The sequence below is a fragment of the Oculina patagonica genome, chromosome 1 (assembly GCF_052425735.1).
Source record: "Oculina patagonica isolate OP01 chromosome 1, crgOcupat, whole genome shotgun sequence".
In the NCBI taxonomy this organism is placed as follows: domain Eukaryota; kingdom Metazoa; phylum Cnidaria; class Anthozoa; order Scleractinia; family Oculinidae; genus Oculina; species Oculina patagonica.
The window spans coordinates 38,400,477-38,416,193 of record NC_135758.1 but is presented as its reverse complement, the minus strand read 5'-3'; the positions used below and the strand labels follow the sequence as shown (position 1 = coordinate 38,416,193).

The 15,717-nt window shown below is 39.0% G+C and overlaps 2 protein-coding genes across 8 annotated transcripts in view; one reads left to right on the top strand and one right to left on the bottom strand.

Annotated features, from left to right (window-relative positions):
• LOC144629442 (voltage-dependent L-type calcium channel subunit alpha-1D-like) overlaps window positions 1-2,482 on the top strand; it is a 54,975-nt gene extending 52,493 nt beyond the window's left edge. For all 3 annotated transcript variants that reach the window (XM_078487650.1, XM_078487662.1, XM_078487657.1), the window contains 2 exons: window positions 86-227; window positions 745-2,482. In XM_078487650.1, coding sequence (XP_078343776.1) covers window positions 86-227; window positions 745-962 — 360 coding nt within the window. In that variant the 3' untranslated portion in view covers window positions 963-2,482. The remainder of the gene's footprint in view (window positions 1-85; window positions 228-744) is intronic.
• A 971-nt stretch (window positions 2,483-3,453) lies between these two features.
• LOC144629471 (uncharacterized) overlaps window positions 3,454-15,717 on the bottom strand; it is a 33,677-nt gene continuing 21,413 nt past the window's right edge. For all 5 annotated transcript variants that reach the window (XM_078487680.1, XM_078487696.1, XM_078487704.1 and 2 more), the window contains 26 exons: window positions 13,567-13,620; window positions 12,860-12,913; window positions 12,448-12,501; window positions 11,904-11,957; window positions 11,752-11,805; window positions 11,597-11,650; window positions 11,461-11,514; window positions 11,235-11,288; window positions 9,843-9,896; window positions 9,312-9,365; window positions 8,922-8,975; window positions 8,751-8,804; window positions 8,592-8,645; window positions 7,975-8,028; window positions 7,694-7,747; window positions 7,239-7,256; window positions 6,911-6,928; window positions 6,467-6,484; window positions 6,363-6,380; window positions 6,130-6,147; window positions 5,903-5,962; window positions 5,618-5,747; window positions 5,403-5,509; window positions 4,745-4,819; window positions 4,367-4,582; window positions 3,454-3,890 (listed from right to left, as the gene is read on the bottom strand). In XM_078487680.1, the coding sequence (XP_078343806.1) occupies window positions 3,744-3,890; window positions 4,367-4,582; window positions 4,745-4,819; window positions 5,403-5,509; window positions 5,618-5,747; window positions 5,903-5,962; window positions 6,130-6,147; window positions 6,363-6,380; window positions 6,467-6,484; window positions 6,911-6,928; window positions 7,239-7,256; window positions 7,694-7,747; window positions 7,975-8,028; window positions 8,592-8,645; window positions 8,751-8,804; window positions 8,922-8,975; window positions 9,312-9,365; window positions 9,843-9,896; window positions 11,235-11,288; window positions 11,461-11,514; window positions 11,597-11,650; window positions 11,752-11,805; window positions 11,904-11,957; window positions 12,448-12,501; window positions 12,860-12,913; window positions 13,567-13,620 (1,635 nt within the window). In that variant the 3' untranslated portion in view covers window positions 3,454-3,743. The remainder of the gene's footprint in view (window positions 3,891-4,366; window positions 4,583-4,744; window positions 4,820-5,402; window positions 5,510-5,617; window positions 5,748-5,902; window positions 5,963-6,129; window positions 6,148-6,362; window positions 6,381-6,466; window positions 6,485-6,910; window positions 6,929-7,238; window positions 7,257-7,693; window positions 7,748-7,974; window positions 8,029-8,591; window positions 8,646-8,750; window positions 8,805-8,921; window positions 8,976-9,311; window positions 9,366-9,842; window positions 9,897-11,234; window positions 11,289-11,460; window positions 11,515-11,596; window positions 11,651-11,751; window positions 11,806-11,903; window positions 11,958-12,447; window positions 12,502-12,859; window positions 12,914-13,566; window positions 13,621-15,717) is intronic.

Below are 15,717 nucleotides of genomic sequence, written 5' to 3'. Positions count from 1 at the left end.
CAGGTTGTTCTACGTGTTAGATTTCAGCTTTTGGTTCTGTAGTTGTTGAATTTTATGGCGTTTTTTTTTTTCACATTGTGACCAGCCTCACCCAGACTCCTCTCGTGCGGTGATGGAGGCTTCAGTACCTTGCAGTGTAGCCACGCCTAATGTAGCGGAGCAGTTCAGGGACCAGGCTGTTTTACCGGCTGCTTACCTAACACCAACTAACAGAAGAAATGAAAAAGGTGATTATTCTTTTGCATCAAATTTTAACACTCTTTTTATCTCTTTATTTCTCATTAGCTTTCAGTTTGTAGTCGATTTGATATATAGACCTAATCCCGCTTGAACACTTCAGACCACTTCGGGATTTTGCTAATTAGAGTTTGAGTCAATTTCGAACTCAGTTTTGTTATAAACCTAGTAGTAAGCAGCTGATTAGGGGAGATACCACAGGAAATTCAAAAAAAGAAAGCCAAGCAGAGGCAAAAGCTACTCACTAGCGGCAAAGAGGACAATTGAGAGAGGAAGCACATCACGCAACTTCTAGGAGGAAAGATTGCGTGACGAGCCAAAACGATCCTCCAGCCCTTTGTTTGGTTGTGTTTGTTATAACTATTTTGACGAATCTTAAACTGTTACTTAAATTAAACATTTAACACAGTTATGAACACTATTGAAGAAGGGGAAAATAAATATAAGTAGGTAAAAGATCCACCGAGAACTTTCCTTAAGAGTTGCACCTTTTTCTTGACTTTGCAGTTCTTGTAGAGGGAACCTCGTTAGCTCTGGACAGTTCTAGCGACAGCGACACGGGAGTGGAAATGGAACAAGACCGTTCTCATCTTAAGCCGCGGGATCCATACTTTGACGATATGATAACACGCATCAACTTTCAGCTCGAAGAAGCTGTAGCCCGTGGCACAAGCCCTTATGCCATATATGGGCTAGAAGAAGACGATGCCGATGATTGGTGTTGAGGGGTGTTTTCTCTTATGAAGTTGGAGGTGCATATTATCGCTCACAGTGGTAAAAAACTGAGACCACTCAAGGATTCCCTGGAAGGATGTTCTAGAATTAGTGAAACGAACGTCGAATACATGCGACATATTTTGTGGAAGCTGCATTAACGCTCGCTCGACGTTGAGATTTTTCAAGCCCGCTTTTTTATATGGTAAATCGTGATGTAAACACTTGACGGTCTTCTGGCCTTGTGAAACACACCCAAGAAAATAACCTACGTACATACATTAACTCTGCCTGGTGGCTTACACCGTTCATTTTTGGAGTCGACAAAAGATGAGTTTTTTTAATGATCACTATAATCATTTCCAACGACCGTGGAATGGGACCAGATAAATAATCGACAAAAGATTTGTTTGGTTTCTCAAGACTCTACAATTGAGCTCTGAGTAGCATCGCCGTTGTGAGAAGCCGTGTTGGAACTCATGGTCTCCGATTCAACAGGATTCCATCATGGAAATTCTTTTGATCAAGTTGTGCTCAACTTGCGTGCACTGACGGTTTATGCCGAGTCACAAACTTGAAACATGTGCTGTATAGTCCAAAGGGAAAAACATATTCAGCTAACGAAATCGCTCAAAAACAGTTCGCGGTAAAGAGCGACAGTACGGACTACAAAGAGTAATTTATATTAGTAGCCTGATATAACTAGTTACAGTGAACAGATGTTAGGATTTATATAAGATGAAGCAATCAAATATGTTTAAATTATTCTGAATGTTATACTACAATTGAATTGCCTCTAAGAGAAGTAAAAAGCAAAAATATTATAATACTTCCATATACTAATATACAGATCAACAAATTTTGTAAAACTTCGTGAGAAAGGGAATAGTTATCATTATGTTACCAAAAGCGCATTGCTTTGTTTTTCTAGCAATGTCAATTTTTTGCTCTATCGAAAAACTGCGCCAAATACAATAGGGATGTCGGACTTTTTTTTAATTTTGCCTGGCATTTAAAGTTTAGATATTTCATTGCTTTGAAATCTTTCACAGATAGATAGTGCTGTCGTTATAATTATGTAAAATGAAAACGTTTCGTAGAAAGTTTATGTTCAAGTATCAAGAGGTAGTGGTTTTTGAACTGCCAGCCGTGTCGATTTAATCGCGTTCCATCTTATCGTCTCATTATTATCTTATCTCAGATCAATTCTATACTGACGGCAGCAAACATTCCTGGTTAGTTTATATTGGATTTTTTTTTTTACTTTTTTTGTAGTAGCGACAATCGCAAATTTTTTTTAACATTAGTTTTAGTTGTTTAAAAACAGCTTTAGTAACACCCTACCCTATGTTTGTATGCTGGTTGGGGAAATTCTAACTTGGCAAATTTTCGCTTTCCTATGGAATATTTACAATGTTAAATTTTGATAAAACGCCAGAGGTTTCTAGTTACTCAATTATTGTGAAGTGGTGATTACACAACTGGAGAACAACCTAGACAGCATGGAATAAACTGTTAAGTTTACATTGTCGTTCGTATTATCCATACACTGGCTTGACAGGTGCAATACTGAGGCCCTTTTGCAGCTAGTGACCACGTGACTCCTTGTCAATCACGATAATGACAGTCAAATGAAAAGAGCAGGTGATCAATAAGCGTTTTATAACGCAAGATTAATCAACGGACTACTACAAATTTGCACTTTGGAGTTATTACTCTTTGACTAGGATAAAATTGGTGATGGCTTTCTTATTTTGGCCGTCACATTTCAAAATTTCCGGTAATGTGATGGACATTTCATACTTTTTTTGTCACCTTTAAAATATGCACATTGTTAACCCCTTCCCTAGTTTCCAAAACACTGGTCAATGGACCCCGGCTATATATTACATTGGGACTTTTATTAAAAGTCAACTAAACCTTACATAGAAAACAACTCGTCTAAACTTGCCTTCACCAAATTCTTGGTCTAAACTGTTGAATAACTGTGGATACCGCGCAAATTGCATGCAATTATAGAAATAAGGATAAGTTTTAATATCGGTTCAAAAGCATTTAAGAACTTTGGTTTAAGCTGATTACAACTTAATAATCTAAAAAAATATATTGCGTTAAAAATTTTCCTTAACCACTCCTGAATACCTCCTCCCAAACAATTCTCGCCTGCAAGATATCGATTGTTTTAGACACAACTCGCATTGCATCGCTGGATTACCTGCAAACCGCAGTTTGGCATAGACTAATACTCAACCTCGAACAAGCTCGGTCTTAAAGCCAGTCAAGTCACATTTCTGTCCATATCAAAATACACCCCGTCTTTTTCGCGTCATTCCCTTCTTTCCTTCACACATAAACCCATATTGTCTGTTCATTCTTTAACCGAGTAACCCCGAACCGTTTCCCAAAGCATACAAAGGGCACCAAAGCGGTGTCTAGGCTTATACTTGGCCCGGTTTTGGTAGCAACATATCAGTACGCTGACAAAGTTCGCTGACACTCAGCACCACTCTCGGCCTATTTAATCTTAGTACATTTCAACTTAGATAGTAATAAACCCTTTCTGTTAAAACAAAACTTGACCCGCAAGGGTAAAGAGTAATCTTCGGAGTCAGATGACCATATAAAGCATTATAACTATAATGATTTAATGTAGGAAGTAGCCAAGAGCGGGAGAACATCCCCTGTCTACAAAAACAAATAAATACAGCGGCTTTTGTAATTACTGGTTCAGTCGCTTTCTACTAAAAGAAACTAAGTCTTCTAATTATGTTAAATGTCCTCGCAAAAATTAATCATCGGTAGCAAACTGGTCCAATTTTGACGCCAAACTGTTCGTTGCCTACTGCTCGATGAAAGAACGACAAGTCTTCAAGGGGAAGAACGTCAACTTTGTCACTGTCGAAGGTAAACTCAGTTCTGCGCCACTTCCCATCGTCTCGCTGTTAAAAATCAACAACAAGAAAGTAGCCGTTTAGAAACTAGATGTTTTGGAGCATAGTTTATAGAGGAAAATGGTTAGGAAGCCCGGCAAACATCAAAGTAGCAAACAGAGGCCAAGATTTATGTTGGAAGGGCCACGACCCTGCACATCTTTTGTTTTGCGCTCATACACTATGCACGAATTACGTAATCGCAATGTTGCTATTGGCTAGTTGCATGAACACACGAAACCACCCATTGTATTTTGTCAGGTTTTAGGCAGGTATAACAAGACAGAGCATAACAGTGAACAAAAACATACAACAAAGAAATTGGCGGGATTCCTAACCATTTTCCTCTATTAACTATGTTTAGAGTGATACCGAGCGTACGTTCAAACGCGTTGCGACCATTAGGCCACATAATGTCAGCTAATACTGGACCATACTGAGGTGTCTAGTTTAACTCTTGCAAGATAAAAGGACCAGTGTATTACCTGGCAGTAGTCGCGACTAACGTTTGGTCTTGGGTTGCTTGTCGGTGTAAAGTCGAATCCTTTTCTTCCATGAAAGATCCACGAGTAACGGTGACTTTTAGTGGCCTTGTGGAACCATACTACAATTCTCTTACACTTGACTGTTATAGCTTGCCTGACGTTGGTACTGAGGAGTCGTAGGAAGTTAAACTGAACTTTACTGGCAGTGTAGTTGATCTACAAAAAAAATTAAGTGTATCAGAATTATCTACGAATGTAGTGAACATGTCCAAAGACGAACCTCCAGGATGTTTTTTGGTACCTTCCGTAAAGAATGTGTTGTTATAAATTGCCAGCGAAATTTTACCATTTGATTTGGATTTTTTGTCACTACATTACCTCAAAACCTTGATCAAGGTTTGAAAATCTCTCCCATGATGCTTTTGGGCCACTTTTCCAGGTCCTTTTGGGAATCTATTAATTGAAAAAAGAAAAAAAAAATGGTTGTGTTCCTGTTTCACCATAGATATTACGTTTTCTATCACCATTACAGTGTCATCGTGTTACCAACAACAAAGAAGAAATGGGAATCCGTGGGCTACAGGTTTGTCAGTCGTAGACTGTTAGTACCTGCTACCCTCGTAAAATAAGGTCAATTTATTTTTTACTCAGAAACTCAATAATATCGACAGCTAACTGACAACACATCAATTTGCAGTACAAAAGCGGTTTTCGCTTGCGTATCGAGAGTAATTCTCACCTGCTTTGGTTTTGCAGTGCAACGCTTCCTGATTGGTTAAAAAATCCCGCACCATTTTCTCGTCCAATCAGAAGTAAAACCAATCGTGACTCGCTGACACACGTTTTCCCGCGTTTTGCGCCAGCTACATGTTTTTACTTTGAGTTTCGATTGGTTCATTGGACTGCCTGTGTCTTTTGTGACTGGCCACAGTAATTACCTTGGTTTTGGCTTTATGACACTTAATTGAAATAGCTCGAAGCCACTGAAAACTAATCTCAAAGGCTACATTGCAGGCCATAAGGAAAATAAGCTTACTTTATCCCGAAGAGGAGGAACACAAGATTCTCCTCCGGCTGTAAAGTTGCAGTACACTTTGATGGCATCAGCAGGGCAACCAAGGTTTGGATCGATCCAGAAATAACCTGTTTTTGATACGATAAATCATCTGTAAGTACAAATTTTTTTACACAGCTTCTACAGTAAACAAGTCTAAAAGAAGATGCATAATGAAATTGGAACTAGTTTCTCACCGTCCTGAATGTCGTCAATGTCGATGAGTTCTTTACAAGTCATGGCTGGATTATCCCGGGTGCCTAAAGGAAATTTGTAGTTTTCCACCGTAGTAGACATGTACAGTAGCGACTTGATATTTTGCACTGACTGATGAAAATGAAAACAAAAGGAAAATAGAAAGAAAAAAAATTAAAGAACTTTGTAAGTCGCAGGTCATATCCGATAATACTTCATACGGACAAACAGTCTAAAGCCCACACGGACACACATACGTACACGCCGCACAACGACATAAAAGGTACCTGATCCAGATAATCATAATGACCAAGCCTGTGAAGACCGAGCACCTGGCCAGGGGGACCCTAGAGCAACAAAAATTCCCACAGTTAATTGAAGGAAAAATCAAGAAGTTTGGTCGTTATATAAAACTAATACTAATAAGTTCCAAGTCAGCAGGGGCACCGCATACCCACACACGATTTTTTTTAAACTGGGCATTAAAGTTGTAACAGAAATAAAAAACACTTACCGGTGGTCCACTTGCACCCTACGAATCAAATAAAGAAACGTTATTTCATCGTAATGGCAGTATGAAAGAATGAAAATTATTCATGATTTGAGAAAGTATGAAGCTATCATAAAATCAACTACATAAATTTTATTACTTGTTGTCATAAAATCGATTACAATCGCTTGCCACAGAGGAAGCTATTGCAGTCATGTAAGTTCTCCGACAAATTAAAAGGAGAAGCATGAACTTACCGAGATTCCTCTTAGACCCTACAAAAGCAAAGAAAAGAAATGATTAGGCTCAAACGAACAACTTACAAATTGAAATAATAAATAAATAAATATCACAGGTTTACCTTCTGGCCCGAGGCTCCCTAGAAAAATAACAAAAACACAAGGTAAGTTGTTAAAAATGTTCGGGTTGTAGCCAGGCATGTTAAAAATTCGAATTAATAAGTCGACACTGGCTAAAAATATTGTTTTTGGACGTTTCGGCCACTACTGTTGCCTTCTTCAGCAAGATAAAAATGCAAATGTTCAACGGCGTCCTGTTAAAAATATTGATCATTTATGGTTGTTTTGTTTTGCTAGACTGTTTTGATCAAGGGTTTTAGCAACTTTAGAGTCTTTTTTTACAGCCCACTCGATACAAAGTTAATTCCCATAAATGATCAATAATCTAACGTCTCCTCACAATAAATCAATGCACTGTTAAGACAGGTGACAATTAGAGTAAGATAATCATGAGGGATATTTTCAGTCAAGAGACAGAACAGAGACAAAGAAGTAAGAATTCTTACCGGAACGCCTTTGTCTCCCTATGACAGAAAGGAACAAAATAAAGGAAGATAAAAAAATCTGCCATCTTACAAATACCACAACCTGATTGATAATAAGCAGTTTATCAAAGTAAATAAATTTCAAGGCACAAGTTAAAATTATCGATAGCTGTATTACATTAAGTTGCGGATCCGAAGAGGGGGTAGGGTGAAACATTTTCAGTCCTGATATTATATTCAGGTATAAGAATAGGGTACTTATTATAGTCTAATACGTGGTCCAGGTATGGATGGCACATTCAATTTTTTGAAGTAACCTACATTACAAAAATAAACAAACCAAACTTACCACGTCACCAGTAAGACCCTACAAATGAGAGAACAAAAGGTGTGAAGTTTAGTGACGTATGCGGTACGATTTCAAAAAGAGTGAAAACAAAGAATTACACGTGCCAACAAATGAATCAATAATGCTTTACAGAAATAATATTCCAGCTACCAAGAAGTTCACAGAAAACACGTTTTGTTGAGGTTATCTACTTACTGTTGTATCAGTTACTAATGAAATTGTCATCCCAGCTACAGTTTTTTTCGCAGTCTCTCGGCGTTTGAAATACCAGATGAGAAATTTACATCATTAATTTTGTTTTCTTTTTGCATATAACGTCAACCACTATAAAAATAGAACGAAAGATGTCTTCGTATACTATCGCTGAAAGGGTTAGGGAAGAACTTGAATGATCCTAAGGAAAATCAATAAAACCCTGCATATAGAAGAAAAATCTAGGGTACACCATACTGTACCTCATCTCCATCAGAGCCTGGGCTGCCCTCGAGACCCGGCCTTCCAGCATCTCCCTATAACATCCAAGACAAAAATCAGTTCGCAGTTCTGCCGTGAATTTTAATAGTAAGAGCTTATATGTTATTATGCTTAACCATAGTGGAAACAATGAACGAAACTACAAAAATCTCTTAACATGGAACAGTAGCTAGATTAATTGACAAAACAATGAACGCCGTCAAAGAAAAAGACCGGTCCATGTAATCAAGCACAAAAATGATCAATTCAATATATAGTTTACCCTTTGTCCTGTCTTGCCAGCCTCTCCACGGGGTCCAACAGAACCTCCGGAACCCTTTAGATTCAATTATGACAGTTAGAAATACAGCTAACACAAAACGAAGCATTGACCCTGACAGTACTTATAGCCCACTTTTGTAAAAATATCAAGAACTACACAGCCTGTAAAGAGGCTCTCTAGTACGGGCAGGGTCACAGAAGCGGGCAGCCAGGCACACGAGCCGGGGAAAACCTGGGAAGAGGGAATAGAGGTCTCTCTGACTCTCATCTTTCCTTTGGCTAGTTGCTTCTCGCCTCCTCAACCAGTAGAGAATCTGTTCACAGGCTAGGCCGACAAGAAAAAGCTCATTAGACAGCTTTTACGCTTTACAACAATTTTGTTATAACGCTCAATATAGTAAAGGACAGTAAAGCATCCATCAGTGTGGTAAACGGGAATAATTTATGCTTGGGGTACAAAGCAATTCAGCAAAGCAGTGAAATCATACTGAAATACATTACAGATAATAAAATTTGATGGCATTTAACATCTTGTGATCAATGCTCACCTCTTTATATCGGTTCAACTTTATACAAGTTACAATTCTAACAAACAAAACATGAAACAAACAGACAAACCCGATTTCCTTTTGGTCCGGCTGCCCCCTTGTCCCCAGGACTACCTCTCTCTCCCTTCAGTACAAAACAAGCAAAAATTCATATTTGTAACAATACTTCAATAAAGTAGTTCAGATTAAAGGCTAGACAAGCATGTAGGTGCTTTTCTGTTCAGCTTACCATCTCGCCTCGTATTCCCAGGTCTCCTGGCGCACCCATTCCACCGGGATCTCCCTGTTAAATGAAATAGTCTGTTATACACGCAAAATAGACACCTTTCGGCCGGATATTTATAACTTGATGTGACAAAACAAGATTGATCGATCAATTGGAAAGGCAAAGCGATATTACCTCGACTCCCTTCGTTCCTGGGTCTCCAATTTCCCCAGTCGGTCCTTTTGCTCCCTTAACGAAAAACAAAAATAAAATTAATTAATTAATGTGAAAGAATAGGAAACAGTTACCAATCTTTCCTTTTGATGATAAGTTAGTCTCGCTCGCTATATTCACTTTCACTTTCGTTTTTTCCACAATCAAGGTTTGCTTTACCAGACCTGCCCTAGTCAACCTCGTTCCCAGTGTCTCTTTTCCTCTCGGAAGAAAATGTACCCTGGGGACGAGGTTGTGTTCTAGTTTTAACGTTGTTAAGAGAGGGGAGATGAAAAGAATAAGGCTGGAAACTGAAACTCACAAAAGGTATACAACGCATATTTTAGCAGGTTGTTAACGCAGGAAAGTTACCTGAGACCCTCTGGAACCTTGAAGTCCCCTCATTCCAGGTGGACCAACGCTTCCCTAGAAAAACAAAATATCATACAGCTAATAAATAAATGAAATAAAATGTCTTTATTGCGCTTATTAAAAAACATAACAAACGTTACATGTAAAAATCGCTTAAATTATATTATCGCTTAAATTATATTATTATATTAATCGCTTAAATTAAATTATATCGCTTAAATTATATGCCCTACTCAAACCTGTTAATTAGCTACGATCGTAATCCTAAACGAAAACACTGGCGATGGTAAATCTTTACTGCATAAGGCTGTACACAAGGATTTTAACAGAATATGAACATTGTTTAGCCTCTTATGAAAGGCTAAAAAAACATTATACACTCTTTATATACGCAACACATTTTTGCAACTTTTCAAGGGAAACTAACAGAATCAATGCTACAATAGCAGATGTACCCTCATCAACACGACAACAACAAATGAAAAAGCCGAAGATATAAAATATCGCAGTTATAGACCGGGGTGTACATACCTTTGACCCTGGTTGTCCACTAGCTCCAAGACTACCTTGGTCACCTTGCTCCCCCTACAAATTGAATTGCATTTTGTTTACGAAATCAACTTGAAATAAGACTAAAGCGAAATACTTGACAGGTAAACTAAGATTAAATTTAGAAATACAGTTAACATTAAATACAAGCGAAAATAATGAACGACGTTTCGGTGACATCCTGGCACCATTTTCAAGTTAAAATTCATATGCGAAAGAGAGTTATTTATACTAAGATAAAGGTGTGATAATGAGTAAATTAAGATAAAAATAACAGTTCAATGTTCATGTTCATTAATGAGAACAATGTCCGTTCAAGCCTAAACAAATACCTTCGCGCGAATTGAGTCCGACTGAGTGTTAAGGCTCGGTTTCTTCATGCGAATCCACAACATTTCGTGGATCAAGCAATCGAACTTTCCCTGACACTAAGCACTCGTATTTGTCACAAAAAAAGTCTTAGCTGCGTAGCACTCAAAATAATTATCAATGATAATACTGTGTTGAAATGTGTCTAAATAAAGTACTAACACTTACTACTTACTTTTATACCATGCAATAGAAAATACAGCCAATCAGAATACAGGAAAGCCGTTGTATATTCGACGGTATTCAACCCAACCTTCCCATCGTGCGCTGCGATCTTATTCTCGATGAAATTTAGTGAGCGTATTTTCTATGGCATGGTATAAAATAGTTACACAACACTTTCTCGTGGTAAACTATGGAATATCCCACTTGTCACTTGTATTTTCTTCGTATACACACTCGCCTAAAGGCTCGTGTGTATTCCGAGAAAATACAAGTGACTCGTGGGATATTCCATAGTATACCACTCGAAAGCGTTGCATAACTAGTATATAGTTATCAATAATGTTCTTGGAGTGTTTTAAAGGCTGTATAACAACAGACGTTTCGGGGAAACCCCTTCATCAATGTGAATATGATGTCTAAGGAACGCTCGAGCTTATATATTACGTTAAATGTTTTGAGTGCGCGCACTCGTACTTGTTTGTTTGTCGTTTTTTGTCACGATCGGTAATGTTGGTCTACTCTCTATAGATGAAATGCTAGTTTCTGTCAGATTAATTCCCAGTGTTTTTTATCAGATTCCCCTAACAATCTACCGGCACACATTTATGCTCCTGGCGCCAGTTGTTCAAAGGGTGGATAACGCTATCTACCGGATAAATCACTATCCGGTGAATAGCGAAGTAGGTTTTGTATGACAGTTATCCAGTGGATAGCGATTTATCCGGTGGATAGCGTTATCCACCCTTTGAACAACTGGGCAATGGGTGACGAGGTGCACTGCGAGAGTAAATATTTTACCCTTTAAAGATATTAATTGTATGAGCCAAAATAGAACAGCACCTTATCACCCCTCCCTCCTTCGTCTCCTTGAACACCTGGTTTTCCTTTTGCCCCCTGAAGTAAAAATAAAAAAGTCAAGGATTACAAAAAGGCCGCATGAAAACTAAACATAATTTTTTTTACCATTTACTATCTTACTTATTTCAAACGTAGTCGTAAAAATACGAGTAAGACTCAAGTTGGATCGCTCAGACAACATGTATAATATGAAAATACTTATTGTTACCGAAGCTCCTTCCAACCCTGAGTCTCCACTTCGTCCTTTGAATCCACGTTGGCCCTGAAGTTGAGAACGAATGATCAAATTAACAACAACAGCAGCAGCAACAACAACAACTAAAGAGAGACTGAATGTAAACTACCTTAAGTCCGCGTGAACCATTCTTGCCTTCCTTGCCCTTTTTTCCTCGTTCACCCTGATTAAGAGTAAAAGTGCATCCAATATGAACATAAAGCAATTCAAAACACTGATAACAAAACATAACAAAATATTTAACAAGAATGCTTGCAAGAATACCTTTTCTCCAGGTTCACCAATAAGGCCATTAACACCCGGGGCACCGGTAAGTCCCTATAGTTGCGAGAGAGAAAAAATAAGAGAGCGAGGTCCACACAAAATCGGATCTATGATATTTTCAGTCCTATACAAGAAATGTACGCTATACATACCCCGTGACCTATGATTCCAGGATCTCCGGGAGGGCCTGGAGCGCCAGGTAAGCCCTGTAACAAAGCGTTTATTTAAAGGGTGAGAAAAAAAGAAGCTATGAGTTTAAGACATGTTTTGGGAAGCGTTAAACCTTCAAAAGAGGAAGGCCTGCAATACAGGAATTACACTAACATGCGACCATCGTTTACAGTAGAATCCTGATTTCTCGAACCTCCATGTGAAACGAAAAGAAAAACGAAAAATTTTTTCACATTCAACAGAAATATACTAGTAATAGTGTCACGGTCTTTTCGTTTTTGTTTTGTTTTGTTATGTTTTATTTCCTTGCTATTTCTTTTTGCTTAAAGTGCTACTGAAACGAAATTTTCGTATCTGAGATTTTTGCATAATTTTGTACTTTCGAACACGCTGATCATCGTGAGCTAATTTGTTTTGCCCAAAACAAAACGGAAAGTGCGTTTTTTAACGGTTGATATCTTCATTTTTGCACAAAACCATGTCTGATGCATCAACTGATTAAGAACTAAGTAATAAGAACTTTACCTGACCTCCTGTCGAGCCTCTCCCTCCTCTCTCCCCTGGTGGCCCTACAAATGCCTACAAGAGAAAATTAAAAGACAATGCTATAAAAAGTTTTGTAAACTGTTATGAGCCAACTTGCGAACACCAAAACAAAGGTTAAAAGGAATCAATTAAAAAAAAACGGAAGTGTCGTTGGGAAAATCTTTATACTTGTTTTTAATAACGTTAAGAACCACAAATAAGAAAAGGCGTTTATCTGCGGCAATCCCGCACTTTGGAGGAGTCGAAGTTGTATAATTCCCCGTGAAAGCATGCGAAACCTGCGACCTGGCTAAATTGCTATCTAACTTTGTATGAACAGTAGAGTGGAGATCGGAGGTTAAAGAATGAAAAGGTACATTATTTGAAAGTGGTGAATAAGAAATACACCAACCGGTAATCCAGACGTGCCAGGTCCACCAGGCTGACCTTTTTCACCAGCATGACCCTGAGGGAAATACAAATAGCTTAACGTACGAACAAACACTTTTCAGACAGTATCTCAAAAATAATCGCTGTAAGTTTCTGTATTTAAAGGGACTGTGTCACGGATTTTAGCCAAATTTAGGCGTTGGAAATTACCATCAAATTCGCTGAAATATATATGTATAAAAACACTTAAAACAGAGAAGGAACATTTCAATAACACAGCAAATACAAAAGAACGTATGGATAGCCAAAAGTGGCGAAGATTGAAACAGATTGCGATATGGGTTTTTGAAATATTGTTGGGCTAAACAGTTTTCAAAGTTAATCTCGTTTGCTTGTAACTTTAAATTATAACGCCCGGGAAACACACTTGGTTGCAACGAGGCTATGATTTTGTCATTTAGATCCACAGAAGTAATTTCTTGGGAAACATTTAGTTCCATAGCGAGTATTTAACAAAACGTAATAAAATAAACTTAACTCAGCGTATCCATGAGCAATTAGTGGATTTTGGCGCTATAAAAATACTTTTTATTATTTATTATTATTATAAATGCAATAAATTGATATTGCAGCGTTAGTGTACCAAATAAGTAGAAACAATTTTGTTTCTGTTGGCATGTGATGATACATAGAGACATTCAAAATTCAGTAAAAGAAACGTGGACCAACCATTCGTCCGTTTCTTCCAGGTAAACCTCTACTTCCTTTCTCCCCCTCTTCACCCTAACAACAACAAAATGAAACAGAGATTTCACTTTCCAATATACCGGTTAATAAACCACTGTATGGTTATTTATTTTTGTCACGATAAGAATCTAGTACAGATCTTTCCACCCTTTGGCCTGTCTGACCACTCTGTTGTCTTCCTGCAACCTAAGCCACGCCCCTCGCGTAACTCAAGTCGGCGTGTTGTAACTCGAAGGGACACCCGAGGCAGTCGAAGAGCTGAACTTGGCAGGTACTTAAGTTCAGTGGACTGGTCTGTGCTCGACACTCTGGCTAGATGTGAGGACAAGCTTCGCGTATTTCTTGACTTTCTGAGGACCGGCATGGATATCATTATGCCGCTAAGATCGGTCAAGTTTCATGTGAATGACGCGCCCTGGATAACAGCTCAATTCAAGGATCTCATTAAAGCCCGCAGCAAAGCTTTTGCTCGCGGAGACACTGAAAACTTTCACCGTTTGCGTAACCACGTCAATCGCGAAAGGAGGCTATGCCGGAAAAGATACTTCAACTCAAAGGTGGACAATTTAAAGACCACCAATCCGAGTCGGTGGTGGAGTGAAGTGAAAAAGATCGCCGGGATGACTACTGCTACGGGCGGAGATGACATTCGATCGCAACTCCATTTGGATGCTATTGAGAACAAGTCACCAAAGGAAATTGCTGATCTTATTAACACCGCCCTGCTGGAGCCTATGCAGGAGTACAACCCTCTTGAGACTCTTCCTCCCTTTGATCCTGACTCGGAGGTTGTCAACCTCAGTGTTACCAGTGTTGCTTCGGCCCTCCTTGCTTTAAATCCTCGCAAGGCATCGGGGCCAGACCAAGTGCCTAATTGGGTTCTCAAGGAGTATGCGGACTGTCTTGCTGACCCGGTGTGTTCAATTCTAAATTCATCATTTGCTGAGCAAAGGCTCCCCTCGCAGTGGAAATATGCTGCTGTTACCCCACTACCCAAAGTCAAGCCTGTTACGGTCGTCTCGAAGCACATTAGACCAATCTCGCTAACCGCTGCTCTGTCAAAGGTTGCTGAGGACTTTGTTGTCCATGCTTATGTTGGCCCTGCTATTTTGGAAATTGTTGACCCCAACCAATTTGGCGTCATACCGAAGTCCTCTTGCGCCGACGCTCTGGTTTCCATGCTGCACACTTGGGCACAAGCCACAGATGGAACCAGCGCTGCAGTGAGAATAATCCAACTAGACTACAGGAAGGCTTTCGACTTGATCGATCATCAAACATTAGTCAACAAAGTCTTGTCTCTTCGTATACCACGTGGTGTCGCTCGTTGGGTCTGTGATTTTTTGATGGACAGACAACAACGTGTGAAACTCTCTGCCGACTGTTTCTCAGAATGGGGAACCGTACCATCTGGCGTGCCTCAAGGCACCAAGCTTGGCCCCTGGTTATTTGTCCTTATGATAAATGATCTCAGCCCCTCTGATGTACAGACTTGAAAATACGTCGATGACACTACCCTTGCTGAAGTGGTCGCAAAAGACAGTGAAAGTAACATTCAGGAAGCTGTGGACACGGTAGCTCTCTGGTCGCGCTGCAACAAGCTCCAACTTAATGTGGACAAGTGCAAAGAGTTAACAATAGACTTTAAGAAAATTAAACAGTCTTTTGCTCCCATTTCGATTAATAGTTTAGATCTAGATTTGGTCAACAGTGTTAAGATATTAGGTGTCACCATCACCGATACGTTGCTTTGGAATAACCACGTTACTGAAATCATAAAGAAGGCCAACAAAAGACTATATTTTATCAAATTACTAAAAAGAGCTTGTGTCTCAAGAAAGGTCATTCTTAACTTCTATTGTACATGCATAAGACCAGTTCTAGAGTATTGCGCGCCGGCTTTTCACCATAGCCTTCCCGCTTACCTAAGCGACGATATAGAACGTGTACAGAAACGCGCGCTATTTATCATCGATCCACAAGCATCATATCAGGATATCCTATCAAGTTGCAATCTAAGCACCCTAAAGGAACGACGTTCTATCCTGTGCAAGAAACTCTTTAATAAGATTATGCTCGATAGTAGCCACAAATTACATAAGTACATACCACAGGAAAATGTAAATATGTATA